The sequence below is a fragment of the Asterias rubens genome, chromosome 2 (genome assembly GCF_902459465.1).
Source record: "Asterias rubens chromosome 2, eAstRub1.3, whole genome shotgun sequence".
NCBI classification, from domain to species: Eukaryota; Metazoa; Echinodermata; class Asteroidea; order Forcipulatida; family Asteriidae; genus Asterias; species Asterias rubens.
Window position 1 is genome coordinate 12,879,808 of NC_047063.1, and position 24,659 is coordinate 12,904,466.

The 24,659-nt window shown below is 37.9% G+C and overlaps 2 protein-coding genes and 1 long non-coding RNA gene across 3 annotated transcripts; all 3 read left to right on the forward strand.

Moving 5' to 3' along the window:
• Window positions 1–6,464: 6,464 nt before the first annotated feature.
• On the forward strand, window positions 6,465–7,878 carry LOC117304026. Its single transcript, XR_004520552.1, has 3 exons — window positions 6,465–6,539; window positions 6,974–7,041; window positions 7,642–7,878. It is a non-coding gene; the product is annotated as an uncharacterized LOC117304026 (long non-coding RNA).
• Window positions 7,879–8,930: 1,052 nt separating this feature from the next.
• Window positions 8,931–10,849, forward strand: LOC117303317 (fibrinogen C domain-containing protein 1-like). The gene is made up of 3 exons (XM_033787487.1): window positions 8,931–9,059; window positions 9,831–10,098; window positions 10,596–10,849. Exons 1-3 carry the CDS (start codon window positions 8,931–8,933, stop codon window positions 10,847–10,849), a joined length of 651 nt encoding a protein of 216 aa, XP_033643378.1.
• Window positions 10,850–13,123: 2,274 nt separating this feature from the next.
• Window positions 13,124–23,123, forward strand: LOC117307074 (LHFPL tetraspan subfamily member 5 protein-like). Its single transcript, XM_033791727.1, has 3 exons — window positions 13,124–13,870; window positions 19,965–20,216; window positions 22,710–23,123. The coding sequence occupies exons 1-3, from the start codon at window positions 13,453–13,455 to the stop codon at window positions 23,099–23,101; spliced, it is 1,062 nt and encodes a 353-aa protein (XP_033647618.1). The 5' UTR covers window positions 13,124–13,452; the 3' UTR covers window positions 23,102–23,123.
• The last annotated feature ends 1,536 nt before the right edge of the window (window positions 23,124–24,659 follow it).

Consider the following 24,659-nt stretch of genomic DNA (forward strand, 5'->3'; position numbering starts at 1 on the left):
TTACTAGCTGCATGTTGCAATAAGATGGTTAGCAACATTTTGTTTGTGCTTACTAGCTGCATTTTGCAATAAGATGGTTAGCAACATTTTGTTTGTGCTTACTAGCTGCATGTTGTGCCCGTTATAAGCAGTTCTAGGAAATTTGAAATTGTAATAATTTTTAGGAACTGTGAATAGTAACATACAGAGCAAGAAGGTTCACATCTAGAATGCAAAACACTTGATAAAAAGCATAAGTTCCTAAAACAAATTGCTAAAGTTTGCAACATATGTATTTATTGTTTTATTTAGCCTGCTGAAAAATTAAACATGGTCAACTTTGTCAAAACCCCTTTGTAAACTAAATATTTGGGTGTACATGCCATTTTGTCTTCTCTGAGCCTCACTTTGATTACACTGGGCAATACAAAATGGCCGCCAGGGTTCATCTTTAAATTTGTTATTTTCTATACGTAGCCAAGCCAGTAAGAGCAATTAGTTTCTTATTAATTCTCGAAAGCCCGAATGTAAAATATGTTTATGTATTTCATATCAAATACTGTGAACTACCTAACTAGTACTGTGAACTTACAGCCATGGCTATGTATTTGGCTGTTGCTATGGCTTCTTCATGTGTTGCTGCAAGTACATGTTGTCATGGCGATCAAGCCACATCCACAGTCACTACCTTAGTAACGGCCTTAGATTAGTATTTACTCAATTTGCTTTTCTTGACCCCATCAAACTCCAATCGTATTGTACGATGCAGCTCTGTATTCTGGCATCAGTTGGTTTGATTAAAATTGGCATGCCCTGCCTCATGCCAAGCAGTGTTTGTTCATCGTGGAAAACAAAACTCATTAAAATTCAAGTACAATACTCATTGGATTTTGATGGTCAGTGTATTAATATGTGCGCATTTATGAAGTGTGTTTTGGGGACAATATTTAAATGCTAGTTACCACTTTGCTCAGAAATGTTTGAAATCATGGCAAGAAAAGCTCAGGATTAGTCATTTAATTGTGGAACAAGCTTATGTCAAATAACTTATTTTTATGCCGGTAGAAAACCTGACAATCTTATGACAAAATTGTGTTAATTTTCAACTATCTAAGTTTTTTAAGAAATAAATTCCATTTTGTAGGATTGAATCAAAGTTATTCTCTGCTAAAAATTATCGTATTCAAAGAAGTGTGGGAAAAGTGTACTTGAGCGCAAAAAAGACAAATACATGTTTTATTGAAATGCACGTATTAGTGAAATGCGCGTAGAACGGGGCCCAATTTTCATAGAGCTGCTTAAATAGAAAATATATAGCTTAGCATAACTTTGTTGGCCACTTTGTGTGCTTAAGCATGCAGCTCTATGAAATTTGGCCTCGACTCTGTTGCGATGTCAACACAAAACACAGCAATGATCACATCACCAGGGCTCGGTTTCACAAAGAGCTTAAGATAATAAGTTGAGTCTGAGTTACTTGGCAACGTGTGCTGCCACAGTATACAAATCACCATGGTGATATTGACAACTTGTCTTTACGTGAATCTTGGTGTTTTTGTGAAACCGAACTCTGTACTCCTCACCCTCACCCTGCACTAACAAAACACTTTAACTTTAACCTATAGCACTAATACCCTAACAAATATCACTCACAATTTAACATTTACCTATTAACACCTCACCCTCACAGCACCAACCACTATGCCGCTCGTGATTTGAATCAAATAGTAAAGCGTCATTTTATAAAAACATGCATTTTGTCTATGCGCACGCAAGTACAACTTTGTGGTTGGGCGGAAGATGAATAAATACTATCATTTATTTGTAGGACTTATTCATCTTTAATTTACTTGAATATGATAAAGCCTGTAAGTTTAGGCATATGTAAATAAGCAAAGAAGTTTGCATTCTTTGTATTTATTTAGTTTTTTATTATTGCAATTTTTTTAATACAGTGTGATGTACAATGTACATGTCAAATATTTTGTTTAATTATGTGAGAAGCCAAGGTGCGAAATAAGATCAACAGTAACATGCAAACTATTGTGTATAGTGTTAATTATTGTAATTAATATATTATGTGGTTTATTTTGGGGTTAAGTAGAGAAATACTAAAACGATGATAAAGTGACATGGGAATAATTTGGTATAACAAAAAAAATTGAAATAATTTCTGTTATAGTTTAATTGATTTTAAAGACATACATAATTATTACATTAGAGCCACAAGAGGTAAACACTTACAAAATCTAAATTAAAACCTAATTTAAAATTGTGTGTTTACTTTTTAATAAGATTAGTGAAGTATGTCACCATGTGGCATGTGTGCATTAGCCATCACTAATGATACTGTTATTTATTAAATGAAAAGGTACCAGACTATATTTTTGTCTTTTAGTCTTGGCTTGGTTTAGTGCCTGTTATTTGGTAATGGCTATGGCTTGACTCAACATTTGTCACTGAAGCCAACAGCCACAGTCGTAGCATTAGCCGCTTGATTAAGACTCGGCCTCATTGATTGAATAGAAGACTAGAACCATGGCCGCTCCGTTTGGATAAAGATCAGGGCCCAATTTCATAAAGCATGTAAGCACAAAAACTTGCTAATAAGCTCGTCAGCAAAGTATTGCTTGACAGAGATGGGTTACCGATCAAAATTTCATCGAGTTTACATTGTTGTGCCCCACTCGGATTTTGCTAAGCAAACAAATTGTCAAGCACTTCTGCTTAACAGCTTTATGAAATTGGGCCATGAACAAAGTTAGATGCAATAACAATGGCATATCTCAATGTGATTTTAACTTGTTAAATGCAAGTAATGTTTGTTTTAAAGTTTTGCTGCATGATGGAGCTATTTCATCCGCAAACTTGCATAATAGTATCACCCCGACATGCTTGTGCAAACTGTATGCTATACATGCAGTTAGCAAAATGGTGATTTATGACTAGCTATAAATTACTGATACATTTTGTGAAATATTTTGCAATAAGATGGTTAGCAACATTTTGTTCGTGCTTACTAGCTGCATTTTGCAATAAGATGGTTAGCAACATTTTGTTCGTGCTTACTAGCTGCATTTTGCAATAAGATGGTTAGCAACATTTTGTTTGTGCTTACTAGCTGCATTTTGCAATAAGATGGTTAGCAACATTTTGAGCCAGTAAGAGCAATTAGTTTCTTATTAATTCTCGAAAGCCCGAATGTAAAACACGTTTATGTATTTCATATCAAATACTGTGAACTACCTAACTAGTAGCCGGACAACTTTTGGATAATTAATTATTTAATAAATATGTTTGTTTTTAATTGTCTTTCGTCGGTCACTTTAAATCTTTCATAACCTTGAATTTATCATCTGGTCGGAGCTTAATGACTGAGGACAACTGTGATTTGATTCCCCCTTTTTTTGAAGTTCATGCCATCAGTTAATGCCGTTTATATTGTGTGGTGTTTTTTTTTGCCCGTTCTATGTGTATGATGATAAATAAATAATAATATTCAAAACAGAAGTTCTTTGTTGTGATGTTATAAGATTACAAATCGCAGTTTTCTGATCCCCAAGCAAACTCAATTTGTGTTTTTAGAATTGGGTAAAGAACGGGCCTTACAGTAAGCGGATTACATACTGTTATTCATTATGTAAAACTGTCTACGTCACCAGCGGAGAATTATATAAATTACGCAAACAAAAAATGTTTTAAAGGCACTGGACACTATATAAAAAGATTAAAAATATTAAAAGATTTCAGGCCTTTAAGTCATCTGAAAGCACACAAGTTTTGTCCCCCAAAAGGTGTATTTTCTTCCATTAATCTCTTGCAACTTCGATGAACAATAATTGAGCCCATATAATAATGATATTTGACAATTACCAAAGGTGTCCAGTCCCAGATTTCAAGTCGGATCAATACCAAATATTGAGGCATGTCTCCAAATAAACTTAAGTGGGAACATTTTCTTCGTTTCAAAATTTATCTCGTCTCATCACATCGAATGCCAAACAAATAATCCTAACAAAAATCCAGCAGCACTAGTTTGGTAATCACTCTTAAAATAGCAATTAAAACCTTAAAGCCTGCATCAGCATCGTTCGATATAGAGCATTTTGAGAAACACTTCACTTCGAAATATGTTTTTTTTTATCTTTTTTATATTTTATTTTAAGTTTATAAAGATCACAGTTTTTATGCCCCCAGAATTTGAGTCCGAGACACTTCTTGGATTGTGTATTTTATAAAAGGTATAAGTTTGATAACAACTCTTAAAATTAAAAGAGACAATAAAACCTTTGGCTCAAGCCTAAATCAGCAGCGTTTAATAGTATAAAGCACTTTGAGAAACATCGAAGTGGTCATGTAAAAAGATAGCAGTTTTTATGCCCCAGAGGTTGAATCCTGGAAGCGTTACCGCGAAACCCTTTTCAGAATGCATATTCATCAAGGAATCATTAAGGGATTAGTCTTCCATGTGCGGGTCATAATTTGCTCCGGATTTCGCCAAAATCTGAAAAACAGCTCACCTTTTGAACAGAAATTTTCATAGGATGAGTATTGCTGATGTTGGTCTTGCTTTGTACATCTATATTTTTTACAGGATTAAAGACAGTGGACACTATTAGTAGTTGTTAAAGACCAGTCTTCTCACTTGGTGTATCCCAACATATACATAAAATAACAAACCTGTGAAAATTTGAGCTCAATCGGTCGTCGAAGTTGCGAGATAATAATGAAAGAAAAAACACCCTTGTCACACGACGTTGTGTGCGTTTAGATGCTTGATTTCGAGACCTCAAATTCTAAACTTGAGGTCTCGAAATCAAATTCATGGAAAATTACTTCTGTCTCGAAAACTACGTCACTTAAGAGGGAGCCTTTTCTCACAAAGTTTTATACTGTCAACCTCTCCCCATTACTCGTTACCAAGTGAGGTTTTATGCTGATAATTATTTTGAGTAATTTCCAGTAGTGTCCACTGCCTTTAAGACAAATGAAACGGTTTCAAAAACCAAAGTTACACTTTGCATTTAATTTGCTTTAGGGGCCTCGGTGAGGTAGCTAAACGTCTTAACATCCTCGGTGTTCTAGTTTTCCTTGAGAAAGAATCGATAAATTATTTTGAAGAGATTGTGAAAATAATCTGCCATCCTTGGTGCCATTGTTCGATTGTTCCTTCACTGTTGACATTTACTTAAGCTTTAACCTTCTGTCCATTGTATCTTACCAATTATAACTTCGCTTTTAATGCTGAAAGCCCCTGTCAGATGCAATTGTGTCCGCCATGCAATACTGTCCGCTCCAGACTCCCCTGCATATGCAATCGTGTCCGGGGCTATGCAAAAACCGTCCGGTGGACATGTACATGACTGTACATGTTCGCGCGTAAGCGAGCGTGCATGCACTGCTGAACCTTCGTATATTATGCAGCATGAATATTCACGTATTTTATGATTGCAGCGAACAACCAGCGGCCGAACATTTCCCATGCCATTCATGACATGCACTTAGCTTGTAAACAAAGGGCGAATGTGTTCCATCGACAGGGGCGTTTAATTTACTGCAAGGACGGTTTTGCACGGGGGCGGACACAACCGCATTATGACACGATTGCATATGCAAAACCGTCCGGCGGACATTATTGCACCGGATAGTATTGCATATAGAGGACATAATTGCATGCGACACCCCTTTCTCAACATTTTCACAGCATTGTCTCCCACTACTTCTTACTTAAATGATAAACAATATACCTTAAGGGGGGGGGTATTTAAATTTATAACCCATCTCGTAACTAACCAATGGTACCCGCGTGTAAGGGTCCGTAAATACGTTTGGTAATGAAAATTAATGGCAATAAAACTTGCGTGGTGTAAGAAGTCACCACAAAAGCTTTGGATAATATTTCGAAAAATAAAAAATTCACTTCGAAGTACTAACAGTTATGGAAAACAATATCACCAAATCCGTGTAAAAACACATAGATTTGTAGTCGTATACGACCGTAGGTTTTCTGGAGCGGTAGGGCAGCATCCCTCGCTCTGGCGTAGAAAGACTGCTTCAAGATAAGTCTCTCCAATTAATCGATGAGGCAAAAAAAAAGTCACCTCAAAAAGCCTGCCATCGATCGGCGGGTAGTGACAACAATTGCGAAATTACTGTTCATCGTTCGTGAATAAAATCAGTAAAAAACGCACGGTGCTGTAGGCCTACTTCCGCTCGATTCATTCAATGGCTTCGGCTATGACGTCAGAAGCAATTATTTAATATTTGGTACTTGTTGAGGACCTGTACCAAATTGAGGTTGGTCTTCTTCCTGTTTATCATTTCGCTGGTTACAGTTTGCATATTAATTGGATAGTTTGATATGCATGAAATACGGGATACCAGCAAACAACAATGCCACAAGTGGTGTAATAATCAGTGGCTTTATAAATAAATATAACACACACACAATTTTACATGCACACCACACTTACACTTGACCGAAGGAAGAATTTCATCTGAACTGTGACGATGGAGTAACTTATTATAAGAGTGCATCCGACTACAGCTAACGATTTGAGGTAATTTGTAATTTGTATAGGCATTTAGTGATTGAAATCTGATTATATAAAAGTAATAAAAAATATGGCCTTTTATAAAGCAGTCGTATTCGTCACTCAGTGACGCAAGGCGCTTTAACATTTCAGTGTTTTTCTGCGAGGTATGTGGTGCTACGTTTTATACAAGGTGCTGTTAAACAAGGTACTGTGGCGCAATGCTGCATCCAATTAAACCAGGAACATTTCCAATGGTCAGACTGAAGACGACCCTTGCTATGCAGTCATCTGTTGATGTGTCTATTTAAATTATTTTCGTTTAGGAGGGATTGAGGAAGACCAACAAGGAAGGCAAACTATAAGGAAACAAAATCAATAAACAACCATTTACAATGAAAAAAGGCCAATTCGAACTCTTTCATAATTATTATTGTTTTCCACCTGATTCTCCCGCCTAGGTTGACTGCAATGGAGGCTACCAGCTGGTGTGCTGTTTCATTCTCAGCAATTGCATTATTTCTTCTTGGTACGTATGCGATTTTTGTGTTCAATCACCAATAATTAATTTATGCCTTTGTTTGAAAATTCACGTTGAATTCAGTTCAGACAATTATGGTGAAGGGTGTTTGGAAAAACAACTGAAGGGTTTGGCGCCTGTTGTAGATCATTTTTTTTTTGGCCATGGTATAAACATTTGTGATCAATAATTAACCTTTAGATTTTTCAGCTTCATTAGTCATTAAGTTTTTGAGAAAAAAGGGTTCAATTTAGAGCAATGTTTAAAGGAGAAGTGCGCAAATCCGTGTTGTACATGCTGAAATAATTTGCGTCTCTCATCGAGAAGAATTTCGTGATTTATTGTCCGTGTTCTCAAAACTGCAGCACTCATCAGCAATTAACATTTTAAGAGGGGCTTTCTATCATTACCGTTTAGCCGTGTAAGTTTAATGTACACTGTGTATGTTTTTGTTTTGTGTCGAAAGTACCTAAAACCCTTTATGGTATCGGTGAAACCAATGGTAAAACAGTCGTGTCAGATGAAAAAAAAAATCTAACAAATACATCCATTGCAATCATCTTGTAAAGCGAAGTGTAAATTAGATTATTTGGGAAACTTTCACTACAGCTGCGTGTTCGGTCTCAGCCCGCGTCTGCACCCTAGGCACGGAACCAGATGATTCGTCTGGCGGGAGGGTTCGGTTCGTCCTACCGCCCGGGGATCCTTGTTCCTGTACCCGGATCAAGTTGGGTGGTCACAACATGTACGGATCACCGAAGGAGGACGCACTCGTTTACATCGACAACCTACCGAAGGACGCAGCGGCCCTCGGTCGACTGTTCGGCTGCTCTGACAATAATTCCGGAGATAGTCAAGGTATGTGTATGTTCTATGTTCATTCACGAATGAGCCCCAAAGGGGCGGTTACAGGGTGGGTGGGGGACGAGCAGTTGCCCAAGTTCATAAAGTTGTGAGACAGAAACAAAAATGCTTGACAATTTGTTTTCCTAGGAAAACCAACTGAATAAGAGAAAATTGATTAGGGTAACAACCCTACGATTCAAACGTAATGTTATTTGGGCTGGTAAGCCGTTTCTGTTAAGCAATACTATTCTGTGCTGAGTGAGTTTTTGTTCTTGCATGCTTTTTGAAATTGGGCCTTGGTAGAATTTGTTTCCCCTCGACATAATATTTATTTTCCCCGCCGAAACAATAAATAATTTTCCTTCGATTTGTTATCATACGTTTACCTGAATGATCTTTATTTTCGTCACCTTTAAGGATTTTATTACATTCCATCGAAATCATTCCGTAACTAAGGTCATGTTCTATCTTCGAAATAATCTAACTGCTACATATTGAGCCCTTTTCATGCTTGAGCATCTAACCAAGATTCCCTTGCGAAAACTTTCCATGTTGTAAATTGTAAAATTTTCCCCGTGTGGAAGGACAATATTACTGCACTGTCTAAGGTTCCTTTCTAAAACCTTCTCAAATATTGCTATTTTCAGCTTTCTCTGTCTGACCGCAACTTCGTCTTTCAAATTCACTCCCTAAATTGTAAAGAGTGAAAAGGCACTCTTTGAAGAGCCAGATGAAGGACATCTCTTTTCGCCTGGTCTTCCACTCTTTTAGATTGAAGTTTGCAGTGATTTTAGTGATTTTTCACTCTGCCCTAAGTTAATACCCCTCTAAAAGAGTGAACTAACCACCACTCTTTTTAAAGAGCCATTTGAGGGACAACTCGAAATGTAAAGAGTGGTGTTTTCACTCTTTTACATTTTAGAGAGCAAGTCAAATTGTTGTGCACATCATTGTGGTAAAACGGCGGCGACGGGGATTTGTAAAGTAAAGATCTTCTTTTGGGTGATAAATTATGTTTTAAAATACATTTTTTTTTCTTTAAAATAACAGGCATGTCACAGTCCTATGCTGATTGTAATCAAATCCGCAACGCTAGTGGTGTGTACACTCTTAACTTAACCTCTATTCCGGGGCTACAGCAAGCGTACTGTGACATGGAGACGGCAGAGAGTGGCTTTATTGTAAGTAACACTAGTTCTTCTCCTTTTTGAAACCAAAATTAGAGACACTGGACACCTTTGGTAATTGTCAAAGGTGTATCGTTTGGTGTATCTTAACATAATTAATTATGCAAACAATAGCGAACCTGTGCAAATTGAACTCAATTGGTTTTGTCGAAGTTCTGAGATAATAATATGGAAGAAAAAACACCCTTGTCACACGAAGTTGTGTACTCTCAGATCAATGATTTCGAAAACTACGTTACTTCAGAGGGAACCGTTTCTCACAATGTTGTATACTACCAACCTCTCCCCATTACTCGTTACCAAGTGAGGTTTTATGCATACAATTATTTTGAATAATTACCAATAGTGTCCAGTGTCTTTAAGAGTGAATAGCACATTCAATTTCTTTTAATGGGGTATCGGGTTAAGTTGGGGTATCGGGCAAGGCGAGACTGAAGAGAAAATATAAATTGATAAACTTAGATGATTATCGCGTTAAAGGTACAGAGCAGAGAAATCTTGGACAAGCTATTCACGCTCATAACCCCCTGTACGTTCCAGGTCGTATAGGGGCCATGATATAACCCTTTTCTTGGTCCAAGGGTCATGACCCGTTTCCAGGTCCGAAAACTACCCCGTTGAAATATGGATTTTAACTCTAACTTTGCGTAATTTTGACCCATTTTCTTGGTAATAGATTCCAGGCTACACTCGAATCAAGGGGTCAATTCCGACCCGGACATGTTAAAGCCTAAATTAGTATCCGATTTCTATTTTCGTTTAAAGGTTATTCAAAGGCGCCGAGATGGCTCAGTTGATTTCAATCGCTCCTGGTCCGAGTACCAAGAAGGATTCGGCGATCTAGAAGGAGAATTCTGGTGGGGGAATGAGAAGCTCCGGACCCTCACAGACACGGAGGTTTCGACCTGGGAGTTGGTGGTGGATTTGGAAGCGTTTGACGGGGACGTCGGCCGCGTTCGCTACGGGAACTTCAGCGTCACCGGAGAACTGTACGATCTTACTGTTGAAGATTTCGACTCTCTAAATGATGAAGGTAATTTCAAACGTTTGCATCCAATTAGTGGCGACTTCGTGGTTGCTAAAGAGAGAAAAATAGGGTGATTTCAAAAGTTTTCGTTTTTTGACCTGTTTGCCTCTGGAATTTTGACCCGTGAGGAATTTGAAGTAAAAACTCAAAGCCATGTCGAGCTACAAAAGGGACAGTTTTATTGGTCTTCCTCAGGACTAATGAGCAATGGACCTGATTTTTCACTCTCGTTTTATTTACTATAAAAATTATCAAATTGTAAGGCCCTTCATTTTGCACTTTCGTCAAAACTTTAGCTACGTATTCGATACAAATTTGCATATTATTTTGCGGGAAAAATGCTCTCACATGAAATGATATTACCACCATCGTTCATGTCTAGTCCAACCGGCTGCACAGTTTAAAACGAATCATACTTCCAAAAACGTTCCCCTTTTTCAAGTTTCACACCATTTCGTCATTCTTTTTTGTTTATTTGTTAAACCCTTCTATTTTTGTTTAAGGTGACGGCCTCGTTCAGCAACAACTTGCCTTCACAACCATAGACGAGGACAACGACAAGTCTAGGCCGAAGAACTGCGCAAGAGAACGCAAAGGCGGCTGGTGGTACACCAAATGCAAAAAAATTGGAAGTAATCTAAATGGAAAATATTTTAATGAAACTCAAAGCCACGGTCCTGATGAAGGAGTGCTTTGGAAACCATGGAAAAGCAACTCCCTCAGAGGCTGTCAAATGAAGATACGACGCAATAAGTAGTGACAACAATGTATGCTTCGTCTGCTGGCATTGAACATTGTTGGTCAAATTTCATTAGACATGTCGTTCAAGCAGAAAATACTGCTTGACACATTTATTTGCAAAAGAAATAATTAAGTTGGAATTTGGTTACCCGTTTCTGCAAAGCATATACTGTTCTGTGCTTAGCAAGCTTGTGTGCTTACAGACTTTATGAAATTGGGCCCCATGTGACTTTGATAATTTCTAAAAGAAAACAAAACTGAAAATAATGTGATACATGTACATGAGTGTATGGCCCCAATACCGTAGAGCTGATTTAAACACAATTGCTTAAACAATTTCTGCTTAGCAAAGAATTTCTGCTGAGCAAACTTAAGATGTAAACCAGTCATAAAGACGAAAATTGTGACATGGTACTTTGCCTGGTAACTTTTGTCTCGGCTTAAAAGCAGCCCGGACATAGTATAACGAATAATTTTGCGTGGTAACGCTCAACAGAGGGCACTATACAGTTTGAATGGTCTCTTTTCTTCTTCTTTTTAACGCGACAGTGAAATTTAACGGTCTTGATTTTCATAGCCATGAAAGTGGGCCTTGATGTAAAATTCAATTGGAAAATGTAACCGGTCAAAACGAATCGATCTTGATTCTATATTCTAGATTAATATATTCTGTGATGTAGTGTGGATATTTCATTAATACATTTTGTTAGAGAAACTGGGTAGTGTGGTAACACGAAAACATTACATCAACAGTTAATCTTGTTGGTCAGTGATCAGGGGGGAGGGTACATTATATTGATGTCCGTTTCCCGGTGCCCCCTCCCCTCCCCATGGAATCTATACATTTTCGAGAACGGAGGTTGCTCTACGAACAAAAAGGGGATTTTATGTATAGTAGTTTTACTTTGATGCAGTTGAAAAGTTACGCCTGTATTCTTTCTGATGCCACACCATGTATTTGTTTTAACCTCCACGTCGGATTTTCTTGGTAAAAAAACAGTTTAGAATTGCACCCTTTAGGCTCCCTAAGATGTTAGACGTCATGTGTCATTTTAGTCTAGCATTCTTACGTGAACCCTAACCCTTATATTGGGCACAGCAGGGTTGTATAAAACTATTAAAATTATACTATTATTTAACAGGTAACCTTTTTGTTCACATAATCTTGTTTTGTCTTCTATTTGATGCGCTTATGTCTGTTAGCACCTCCCTCGAATTGATGCACGCAAAAACTGGGGTGTTAAAATAACACCAAAAGTGTTGTCACACATCATATCAAAATATCAATATTTACACCATGGTTGCAAATTTCTGATAAAGAACTACATTTTAAGTTTTGTAGCACCCAACTAATTATGTTAATTTCGTTTCTCTGTTCGATATCTATGATACAACACCCATGATGTAAATTTTGACACTCCAGTTTGTGCAGTTTACCTTTTGGAATGGTGGATCTAAACACGAACTGTTTGCCTTTACATTGTCATCTTTGTAGCACTCAAAATAATTGTATACATGCAGTATCAATAAACTACATAAAAGCGTAAAACCGGTATTCAGAAGTGAGTCTTCATCCGGCTGGTATAATGTATTCGTCGCCCCACCAACTTAAACCCAAAGCGATGATAAGAGGGCATAGCGTATACTAAGATGTTGATGAAGAACATGCAAACGCAAACTGAAGTTTGAGCTACCCCCTAAAACCAAATTAATGTAAAAGAAAAAAAAAAAAAAAAAAAAAAAAAAACCCGAATATCCAAAATTTAAAAGACCTGAGAATTACTCTTTACCAATCTAAGATATTGTTAAAATTGTTTTCAGCAGTACAAAAACTTAAGTACAGATTTGTTATCTCCCTAAAAAAATCTCTCTCACCCCAAATTAATGGGTATGGTTGCCACCGCTGCAATTTCTATTAAAACTTGAATGGTCTCGTAAACAGTGGCTTTGAACGCAACCCTACCGCCTGAGCATCACCAATGTAACTTACTACTACTGTTTTGAAAAATATCAGAAAATGCCGAACAAGTTTCTGTAAAAATGTACCGACCGATTATTCTAACTCATTCCGAACAGATGTCAGAAACATGGAGGAATTGTTTTGATGCAAATGTTTGTTATTTTTTCTACGAATTCATGAAGGCGCACCTTGCACAAAATGTCAATCAATTATTAGCAGCAGGTGTATTATATAGAGGGCGCCCTTCTGGTATACTGCTACGAAGTGGCCGCACCCGGGCTGGTAGGGTTATCCATGCATCACAAGGTCATGGTTCGTCAATGGTTCGTCACACCTCCATTGTTCTCGTTATGGGTGCCACGCATTGTGTGAAATAACAAGGCTTGGTATATACACAGTCATTGATATCCATTTTGTTTAGGGTTCGTGCGTTTGGTTTGTATTACGCAGATGTATCGATTATAAGGAACGGCTGGCAGGTTTTGTACACACAGACACAACACGGTCGACGGACTGTACTCCTCCAGTGGGTTCACGCATCATCCAAAACAAGCAAACGGAGTTGGGTGAGGATTCATCACATTTAAGGATAAATTGGTGGCGACGTCCGGAAGATTACCCCATTTAAACCAGAGGTTGATTTGATAAAACTGTTAAAGATGGCCAACACGGCCAAAGAGGACAAATACGCATACTACTACCACACCAACTACATCCGTAATGCCAGGGCGATCGCCATCGCATGGGCACTGTTCACCTTTTGCTTCACCATCATCCTCTGCGTTGTGCTGGTCCAGCCATTTTGGATCGGCCACGGTACGGATTCCCTCGGTGCCGGGTACTTCGGGCTGTACCGGTACTGTTACAGTCCGGCCAGGACGGGGCTATTGGAATGTAGGGGTGCCCTGGCCAATGGAGGGTCCACCATACCCGGTGTCATGCTAGCTGCTACGGTGTGTGTGATGTTATCCCTGGGATGCCTGCTGCTGTCCATCCTCAGCATGTTGTTGTTCTTGTGTAAGATTCCCAGTACAGCGACTGTTTTTATCATCTGTGGATGCCTGCAGATAGCATGTGGTAAGACTAAGAACTACTGTGAAAATCCACACGATAACGTTTACGTTTTATAATGAAAGATAACAAAATAAAAGTTAAACTAGATAGAAAGTCGATAGCGAAATGAACCTCATAGTTCTAGGAGGTGGAGGGGGAGTTGAGCCAAAAACGACACATTTATTGCATGTGTTGCATATACAGGTCATGTACTTTCCTACTTCTAGGAACTATAAGGCTCGCCTTATAGTTTCTAGAAGTAGTACTTTCCCACCTGCACCTTCCTCCCGAGATGTTATGTGTTTGGCGCCAATCACTTCATACATGTATATGTCAAACGCCCAGACCCAGTTAGTCCACAATAAACTGCAACAAACTTTATATCTTTTTAATAACTCTAGACATAAATGCAAAAATCTTAACCCCTTCTCCTGCTGTCAGGAGGAGGGTTACGATTATAACTGCTCTTAGCGTCTAGACACTGTCGACAACGCGCCGCATTCATTCATATTCATGCATGACGTCATAATTCGTATCCAAAATGAGGCTATAGGCGCACGCCGGCCACTACTTGCAGTGGCTGCGCCTATGGCCTCGTTTTGGGTTAGAGTGACGCACTCATGCATAAATATTAAGAGAGGCGTATACACGGCACATCACATGTTGAAATAACTTGACCTGTGGTGGTCCACTATATGTGTGTTGTTGACAGAATCTTTGGGGAGTCAAAATTATTGAGAACTTTAATAATATGAGGGGTGATAGGAGTAACAAGCTGGGCCCAATTTTATGGCTCTGCTTACCTCCGTTTTCTGTACTTATGATCACCATTCGCCGCTTACTGTTTACTAAGTACGCATGCGCCCAAGCAAAAATTCCCTGCTAACTCCTCAAATTTCGCTTGGCATAAACGCAGAATTCCATGCTTCTGAAAGCTTTGATTCTTTGCTTACAGTTAGCAGTCCATTCTAATGGGGTTCATTTGTACCAATATAGCAGTCTTAATCAGATAGTCTTTGGAGATGTTTATGTATAGCGTTGAAAATGACAAACACAGCCAAAATGTGACCCTCATACCTTTTTTTAGTAACTTTTGAAACACCAACACAAACAGGTCTGTGGTGTGGACCTTTTAAATATGCTAATCATCAGTGTTGAACTTCCTTGATGGATCCAGTTATGTAATCAGATTAGGATTATCTGGTGTGAATGGATTAACTGTAAATTGCTTGTAATTAATTGATTCAGCCAGCTTTAGGCATATGTGGTCAACCTCATAACAGTTAAACACTTGATATGCAAACTGTTTAAAGGCAGTGGACACTGTTGGTAATTGTCAAAGACTAGCCTTCACAGTTGGTGTATCTCAACATAAGTACAAAATAACAAACCTTGAGCTCAATCGGTCATCGAACTTGCGAGATAATAATGAAAGAAAAAAACACCCTTGTCACACGAAGTTTGACCGTTTGGATGGTTGATTTCGTGACCTCAAGTTCTAAACTTGAGGTCTCGAAATCAAAATCGTGGAAAAATACTTCTTTCTTAAAAACTATGGCACTACAGAGGGAGCCGTTTCTCACAATGTTTTATACCATCAACCTCTCCCCATTACTCGTCACCAAGAAAGGTTTTATGCCAATAATTATTTTGAGTAATTACCAATAGTGTCCACTGCCTTTAAACTTCATTCCATGAACATTATAAATGTTGAACTCAAATTTTAATGATAGAAGATTGACGTGTGCGATTTGTATCAGAAAAAACTGAGAGAAGGCAGGGGTACCAATCTGAAATTGTTCTATAAAAACCATTGTTATGAGTCTGAGTATAAATGTTATTTGACAAAATCTTACTGACACAGCACTTACTTTTTAAGTATAGTTGCAGCTGAAGTGTTGGCTTGCCTGAGTTCAGCCTTTTCAGCAAGTCAGTATTAAATTCTGGTTTTTTGTTTTTCTCACAAGTATTAGGCTTAAAGGCAGTGAACACTATTGATAACCGTCAAAGAATAGCCTTCACAGTTGGTGAATCTCAACATATGCATAAAATAACAAACCTGTGAAAATTTGAGCAAAATCGGTCATCAAACTTGCGAAATAACAATGAAAGGAAAAACACCCTTGTCACACCTAGTTGTGTTTAAATGGTTGATTTCGAGACTTCAAGTTCTAAATCTGAGGTCTCGAAATCAAATTCGTGGAAAATTACTTCTTTCTTGAAAACTATGGCACTTCAAAGGGAGCCGTTTATCACGATATTTGATACCATCAACCTCTCCCCATTACTCGTCACCACGAAAGGTTTTATGCTAATAATTATTTTGAGTAATTACCAATAGTGTCCACTGCCTTTAATGTTAACAAAGTTTTGCCAAAATTTAAAAGAGAGTAGGCCTAGTGCTTTACTCTGAAGAAGATATGTTTTCATTCTTGAACACCGGTATTGGTAACTCAGCGCTCAAACTGTTTGACTCTGATTATGGTGGTTTGCCTGATCCAATGTAAAGCAACGTCAACTAGTGCAGCCCTCAGTATGACACCCTACAGTAACTCAATACCCAAACTGTTGGCCTATGGTAATTAAATGGTACGTCTAATCACATCTCGTGCGATCGATAGTCTTGGTGCAAGACGTTCTTACATTGTTGTTTTTAGTGAAAAGTCAAGAAATGTCAGCCTTGTAGATCATTGACTTATTATAGGGAGAAGGTTTTCAGGGTCTCATTTGGGCAACCTGTTCTGAATTGGGACACCTCGCTTTGTCTTTTCTCTGAGTGTTGGAAGTGATTCTATGACTCAAACATTCAGATTTCATTTCAGAAAAAACACTGTTTTAGATCCACCAAAAACCCATATTTCATTACATTGACCTTACTTTTCACTATTTGCATGTTCATTGTCCCAATATTAAGAGGCCTTACGTTGGTTTTAAAATTTTATATTTATATTTATTGAAAAAAAAACCCCAAGGCCATAGGTTTGGCAATTGAGGAGTTGCCGTGTTCAGTCACCATGGGAAATTGGCTACAATGACTATCTCATGACACTGTAGGAATAACAATGCATTGTTATTACCAGGGTGCAACGCATTGTTAGTTCAACCATGCTCAAGCACTGTGTCATACCGTATTCATAATTTATTCAGCAAACATTACAATACTCCTCTTGGTTAATGGGAGCCGGATAGCGTAATTTTTCAGTTCAAAGGGCAGTCCCAAGTTTTCAATCATGTAGAAAAAAATAGTAGAACAGGGGTCAGGGGGGGGGGTTCAATTTTTATGCGACTCTTAAAGGTGTGTGCAATTTTGATTCATACGTACATGAAGCATATAATCACGCCTGGAATTACACGCATGCCATAGAGACCATTCGTTGCCCCTGGTCTTGGCCTAGCCCCTTAAAAAAGTTTTCCATTGGCTTAGAGATTTGACAATGAAAGTGCCATTTGTGAAATGAAAACGGCCTGTAATGTGCATAAATTTTGTAAGAAAATTTATCTGGGTACTTTGGAAGAGGAAAGGGTTTTCTCTTTAAAAGAACGTACGAGTATACTCTCTGACACGCTGAAAAGTTTTTAAAAATAAGGGCGTTACCTAAAGGAATAGTCTACCATTGGTGTTTGGAATCTTCCAATAAATTCTTGAGTTTATTTATTAAAATACCAAAGACAACCTGGAATATCTTCAAATTTTCTTTCCATGGTTCAAGCATGGAGGAAAAATTAATAGTGAAGAATTTTGAATGTGTTCAACAGTACTCATACAGTACTCATTACCACCCCGAAACAAATTGTTTGATTAGCTTCACACAGATTATAAAAGTCCGTATACCAGCCTGTACCAATCCACCACAGCAATTATATTCGCTGAAGTATTGACTTGAGTAAACATTTCAAGAAGTCTAAAATAACCATGATTGTTTCAGTTTGATTGCTACAATCAACATGGGGATACATAAATACTGTACTTTGATCACGTTCAAGCATGGAGGAAAAATTAATAGTGAAGAATTTTGAATGTGTTCAAAGTACAGTATTTATGTATCCACATGTTGATTGTAGCAATCAAACTGAAACAATCATGGTTATTTTAGACTTCTTGAAATGTTTACTCAAGTCAATACTTCAGCGAATATAATTGCTGTGGTGGATTGGTACAGGCTGGTATACGGACTTTTATAATCTGTGTGAAGCTAATCAAACAATTTGTTTCGGGGTGGTAATGAGTACTGTATAAGAACTGTGCATTTGTATCAATATTATTATCAACATGCTTCCAATCATGTTCCTTGATGCATGATAGATTGATTGTCATGTTTAACAAATTTAAATTCAAAAGTTTTTTAACACTGGATGCTTCAACCAATTTGTCATTATTTTTGTTAGGCCTACAATGTATGTTTGATTCCCTATAGGCTCACTTTCGAAATCAAACAAAGCAAACTAACATGCACAAAATTCCCGACAAGCCTGTTCCTATATTTTATCAAAAACTTGATCGCCTTATTACTGAGTTTACATTAGTTTGGTCATACATATTATGATGCCTAAATTTAAACAGGCACTTCTTGGCATGAGTGAAATTTCACTGAAATGGCAGATTCATCTTAAGATGACTTGTCAGTATTACCATGGTGATTTGTATTGTGACATCACACTTTGCCTAGCAACTACGATTGAATTGCAGTTAAGATCAATCATAGCTCTTTGTGAAATTGACCCCTGTGATATCAATGTGATGTGATAGTTTTACTCGTGTATAGCAAATGCTCATCGTAACATTTGCACATTCCTGCAATTTTACTGTTTGTTTGCAAAGAGCACTCGACACACTGTGTCGTGTGTCCACATCATACTATTGTCAATTCCTACAAGCTACAATTTCTTTTTGTTCACAACAAAACTTTATCCACACCTTAATTTCATCAAAAACTCCAAACCTGGTCTTAAGGCGTAGTATACATGTAGCGTCATGGATTCGCAAGTGATCGAGATACTGCAACTGTAGATTGTATTAATACTAGTTTGAGAAAGGGTTGCCTATGAAGAAATATGGTTTGGATAATTTTCACCACATAACATTTGAATTTAATAAATTACTCATGTATGAAAGGTAGACTTTTGGACCATCCTTTTTCACAATTCTCGCCAGTAGTGTGCAAGCTCAGACCTACTCGCCTAATACTGAGGATGCGCACACAAGCTAGGAGCGGAAAAAGGGCCATTCCGCTGAGTGTCTTAAAAGTCTCCCTTTGTTTCTCAGATTTTTAAGGGTTGGTGTCCGTTTGCGAATGCTGCTGCCAGAGATGTAACTGGTTGGTACCCGCATGTGTCACCACCTTATGATTTAGGGTTTCATCCAGCTCAGAAATGTTCAGATGCAATCATGAGACTTACTTTAATTGTATCTTTCCTTATACATTGTAAGTTTACCTACAAGTCAGCATGACGTTGACAAAAAACAATTTTTGAGCATACTTAACTTTTTGTTGAGAAATGCTAATTGTTGTGATAATAAGCTAAATTTTGTGTTTGGGCAGGAAGTTATGCATTTTGGCATTAAGCTTCACATTCATGCCTGGTATCGTATGGAGGCATGTCGAGTAGCCCTCAGATGTGTTATTTTGGGCCTTTGATTTGCTTGCCATAAGAATCCCACTCTAAACTCCTGCATCAAAAACTTGAAATTTCCCTGTTGTGTTTCTAAAAGGCACTACACTTCCAGCTAAATCTAGTTTCATTTTCTCAAAACAAATTCAATAAACCTGTATTGTTCAGGTGTCTGTTTTTGATTGTCTTCTAGTGTTTTAATTAATTGTTTGTCCTGCCCTTTTGTTTTCCTCTATTGTGCGTTTTCCTGCTCAATGCATTGGCATCATGACTTATTGTGCAGGGGTGGATTTCACAAAGGTAGTCCTAACTTAGGACTAGTCCTAGGCAATGCTAAGAGATAGGACTGGTCATAAGTTAGGACCAGTAACTCGTCCTAACTTAGGACTGGTCCTATCTCTTAGCATTGCCTAGGACTAGTCCTTTGTGAAATCCACCCCTGGTACCTTAGATCGATTGTCTTCTAATGTTTTATTTGTTTCCCTGCTCTCTGTTTTTTCCTTTATAGGTGTGTTCCTACTGCTTGGCATCCTGATCTACCCAGCCAGTTGGGCTCAGCTTTCAGTGTTCCGCATGCTGTGTGGCGACGACGTATCTTATGGCAACACCGGTACATGCCAGCTGCGATGGGTGTTCTACCTGGCGATCATCGCGGTGTTTGATGCTATTGTGCTTGGCGTCTTGGCTTTTATCCTGGCCAGCAAGCAGGACAAACTCACTAATGACATGCAGTTTTCGGACTACTATCCTCCAGCAAAAGGTCAGTCAAGAATCTAAAGACCGGTTCATAATTTCTCAGAATGTGAATAGGATACAAATTTTGACAACACGAAATCGCAACGGATGCTTATTTTCAACAGATGTTCAACTGCTAAACTTTCCTTGCGAAAAACAGCCATGTGATGTAAAAATTTGCTTCGTAATCAGATTTGCAGGAATAATGAACCAGGCTGCAATGAAAATTCACCATAAAGGAACATACATGTAGCACTAATTTGTGTTTTCCCATGTGTTCAGAGCAACTGCACAAATTTACAGTTTAAATTCTGTGCGTTAAATCAGAAATATCTTGAATTTGCTACAATCAAATTTTATGGATCATGCACTAGCATAAAGAAAGTTTTATCTCCTTTAATTCATAAAAAATTTGAATTTTTATTTCATTGTAAGTTTAAACTTTCCTTCTCAAGCCTCGAAGAGTCAAAACCAATTGTCACAATTTGTGCAACTCAAATTAGTAGTGTAAGCACAGAAAAGTATTGCTTAGTAGAAACAGGTTACAAGCCCAAACTGTATTCAGTTTGCATTGTTTTAGCTGGTACCCAAATCAATGTTTGCTAAGAAAAGAAATTTGCCAAGCAGTATTTTCTGCTTAACAGCTTTATGAAATTTGGCCCTGTATGCTAAAGATCGCTACATCTACAAATGTAGATCACACAGTTCTTTTTCACGCTATTATAAAGCAATCAATCACCAATTACAACAGAAACGCATAATGTTTAATGTCAGAGATGACCCTCCCATTATCATGGTTATTATATCTGGTAGTTCACACTAGAAATCATAACAAGAGACTTAAATAGAGTCTAACGGACCTTGATCTTAAAACACCAGAGAGTGGATCAGGGAGGACCGCGATTCCTTTATCTGTCTTTGCCAAAGTTCAAGGGGAAATGTTGTGCATGGTTTTTGCATATGAATAGCAGTTATGGCTGCTCATTGTTCACTTGGAATGCGTAGGCTGTGAGCATAGGAACGGAAATAATATAACGTCTGAGTATTAGTATAGGAATGCTGGAAGCCTGTACACACACAAGTGTTGAGTGGGCAGACAATGACTTTCAAGGAGGTAATTTCTGGCTAATACCTGGTGCTTCTGGTCTACAGGCTGTGGTCAATTCTACAAAACTTTTGAAAAATGGTGGAAACTATGGGATTTCACTGTTAGGTTTTGGTGGATATACATGTATGTATGTTCAGATAAAACCAATAGTTATAGTATTGTGTCCGCCATACCTCAAAATGGTTTAGATTTGTTTTTGGGCAAAATGAAAATGGCCCGAGCCCTCATAAAAGAATATACCAAGTGTTGGCTGAACCTTATGGTTGTTCTTCTGATCATAAATATCAAACAATAAGCCACAAGGGGAACTGAAAAGGGGCTTGGGTGGTTTGTGGTTTTTGTATTGTAGCTCATTATTACGTCAGTCCGTTAACTATTTTTAGGAAATTATTCACTCACCATTTCTCTTCGATCTCAGTAAAAGATGCCCATCCGTCACTCTGACCTCATTATAGTTGTTTTATGCTAATTTGGCCGACATTCAGCCTCTCTTAGTGAAATAGCCTCAACCCAGTTGACGCTTTCCTAGGTCATATAGGCTCATCAGCCTTGGAAGGTGTCCTGTACATGTTTTGAATAGCGAACAAAGACTTGCGCTGACCACTACTGTGTATATACATGTAGTACATGGCCCATTGAAAAATTGACCATATTTGTCACAAGATTAGAGCAACATTTAAATTGAGCAAAAAATGAAGAAGTTATATTTTAAAATGTTATAGACGGTAATTTTAAATCGAGAAACCTTGTAGGCCCACCAGTGTGTGTAAAGCACTTGATACTAATTTTTTACCCGAGTTCTGTGATAAAAAGGCCACAGGCAAATCATTCAAACCTGTGACCTTTGAATTGCTATGTTTCACTACTACACCACAGAGCTACATGTAGCCTGGTGGTTATAGATGCAGTTTGAATCGTATGTTTTAGCAGTGGGTACCGCAATGATTTAGAATTACTCTTATTTCAAATTACTAATGTGTAGCAGAGATGGCTTAATGCCTAGTCTGTTGCACTCTAAACAACACAGGTCCAGAATAATTGTATGCAGAGTTTTTTTTAATAGTGTACAATGTTTATGAGGCTCTCAATTGTAAAGTCATAAAACTGCTTGAATGCAATTTATGAACCATTTTACATAGTTTGAGCAAAGCCTGGATTCCATCCTCTTAAAGGCAGTGGGCACTATTGGTAATTACTCAAAAAATTTTTTTTTGCATAAAACCTTACTTGGTAACAAGTAATGGGGAGCTGTTGGTAGTATACAACATTTTGTGAAACAGCTCCCTCTGAAGTAATGTAGTTTTCGAGAAAGAATTCATCTTCCAGTGTTATGCTGAAGTAATGGGTGCCTGTTCCATAAAAAAAGTAATTTTGAATCTCTATTTTGTTATTATATTTAAACCATTACAGGTAACTATTCCAATGGCAAAAAGAAGGGTTCAGTCAGTGGCTATCCAACAGCTTCCGGCCAGACCGGTTACCCTTCCACAACTCATCAGAACGGAGGGGCTGGTTCCCTTGATCGACGCAGCAACCACAGCGGGCACACCTCATCGGACCGGGGTCACAGCAGGTCAAATGGAGGTAGTTCAGTCAACAGGCGAGACGGCTCGGACACGTCCCCCGATGGTCTGTACTCCACGGTGAAACCACGCAGCGAGAGGAAATCCGCCCACTCCAGCAGTCGGTCTGGTGGTGTTGACGGGGACGATGAAAGGGATAGCACCAGGAGTGGGATCTCTAGTAAGTCAGGGAAGTCAAGCAAGTCAGGCAACAAGCACACTCATGATGTCATTCTGTAGATATGGATACAGAATGTTATTCCGTAGATATGGATACAGAAATTTGTTCTGTAGATACGGAGCAGGTCAGTCAAACCCACTCAAGTCATTCTGTAGATATGGATTGAGAATGTCATTCCGTAGATATTTATACAGAATGTCCTTCCGTAGATATGGATGCATTGCATAATTATGTTCTGTAGATACGGAGCAGATCAGGCAAACCCATTTATGTCATTCTGATATGGACATAGAATGTCATTCCGTAGATATGGATACAGAATGTCATTCCGTAGATATGGATAAAAATAAGGTCATTCTGTAGATATGGATACAGAATATTGCTCTCTAGATACAGAAAGGTCCGAAAAGAGACCTCTTATCTCAAAAGTTCTTGATATTTTCAAGATGTGTGTAGATACGAAGCAGATCAGGCAAACCCACTTATGTCATTCTGATATGGACACAGAATGTCATTCCGTAGATATGGATACAGAATGTCATTCCGTAGATATGGATAAAAATAAGGTCATTCTGTAGATATGGATACAGAATATTGCCCTCTAGATACAGAAAGGTCCGAAAAGAGACTTCTTATCTCAAAAGTTCTTGATATTTTCAAGATGTGTGTGGAAAACAAACTTTTGAAATGCTCCTTCTTTCCACTCACTTTCCATGGCCCGTTTGTTCATATTTTTGTGTCGGTCACGTCCTGCACTTAAATGAACACTTATAAAGACCCACAAATATTCACCAAGCATTGTATGCGATTTAAACCATTTTTTCATAAATAATTAACAATGAGTGAACTTCTCAAAGATTAAAACCTTAACATGGTACCAGTAACTTTTGAAAGCAGATTCAGTACTAATTTGTATATATTGGACTAGTTTAACTATTTTTAAAAAGTAATGAAATAATTCTGGTACTAGTCGAAACCTCTAACCAATAAGGGTTTAGATTGGTATAGAATGAAGTATTTAAATCAGTTATCACTTTATTACACACACATGCCGATATTCTTTGATAGACAATCCCTTTTTAACATAATGAAATCTTTATAAAAGATAAGCACAATTCAAATGGCATTTACTTTAGGTCCCCTATGAAGAAGTTGCCTCAATTTGTGTCAAAGTTAAAAGATGAAATGTACATGCAAAAACTAGGGCAACACACCCATGCATTACAGTTGCGTCATAAATCGTTTGGATACATTTTTTTGTACTCCTTTGTCATGGATTCTGACTTATGAGTGGTGAAATTCTGTTGAACAGCCAGGACCTCAAGTCTTTATGTAAATAGAAGAATCCTTTATCTGGGGTTTTTATGTTTCAAAGTTCTTGTTTGCTTGGGCAGGTTGAATGGACCTTGTATCTTGACAACAAAAATATATATGAATAGCTGAACCACCCACATGGTCTGGGAAAGGGCACTGTTGAAATGGTGTCTTTATTTTTATTGGGACACACGTCAATTAAAAGTGAATAATTTTTGTTCAATGGACAATTGTAGTTGTCTAGGAAGTGGGACAAATATTATGTCGACATAAGATATTCATTACAAGAAATGCGTAAGGAGA

What these genes read in the sequence shown, in the direction of transcription:
- LOC117303317 (XM_033787487.1), top strand. Translation starts at nt 8,931, where the DNA reads ATGTCACAGTCCTATGCTGATTGTAATCAAATCCGCAACGCTAGTGGT. An exon ending in CGGCAGAGAGTGGCTTTATT is followed by an intron (nt 9,060 to 9,830) that starts GTAAGTAACACT and finishes TTTCGTTTAAAG; the next exon opens with GTTATTCAAAGGCGCCGAGA. An exon ending in CGACTCTCTAAATGATGAAG is followed by an intron (nt 10,099 to 10,595) that starts GTAATTTCAAAC and finishes TTTTTGTTTAAG; the next exon opens with GTGACGGCCTCGTTCAGCAA.
- LOC117307074 (XM_033791727.1), top strand. Translation starts at nt 13,453, where the DNA reads ATGGCCAACACGGCCAAAGAGGACAAATACGCATACTACTACCACACC. An exon ending in ATGCCTGCAGATAGCATGTG is followed by an intron (nt 13,871 to 19,964) that starts GTAAGACTAAGA and finishes TTTCCTTTATAG; the next exon opens with GTGTGTTCCTACTGCTTGGC. An exon ending in CTACTATCCTCCAGCAAAAG is followed by an intron (nt 20,217 to 22,709) that starts GTCAGTCAAGAA and finishes AAACCATTACAG; the next exon opens with GTAACTATTCCAATGGCAAA.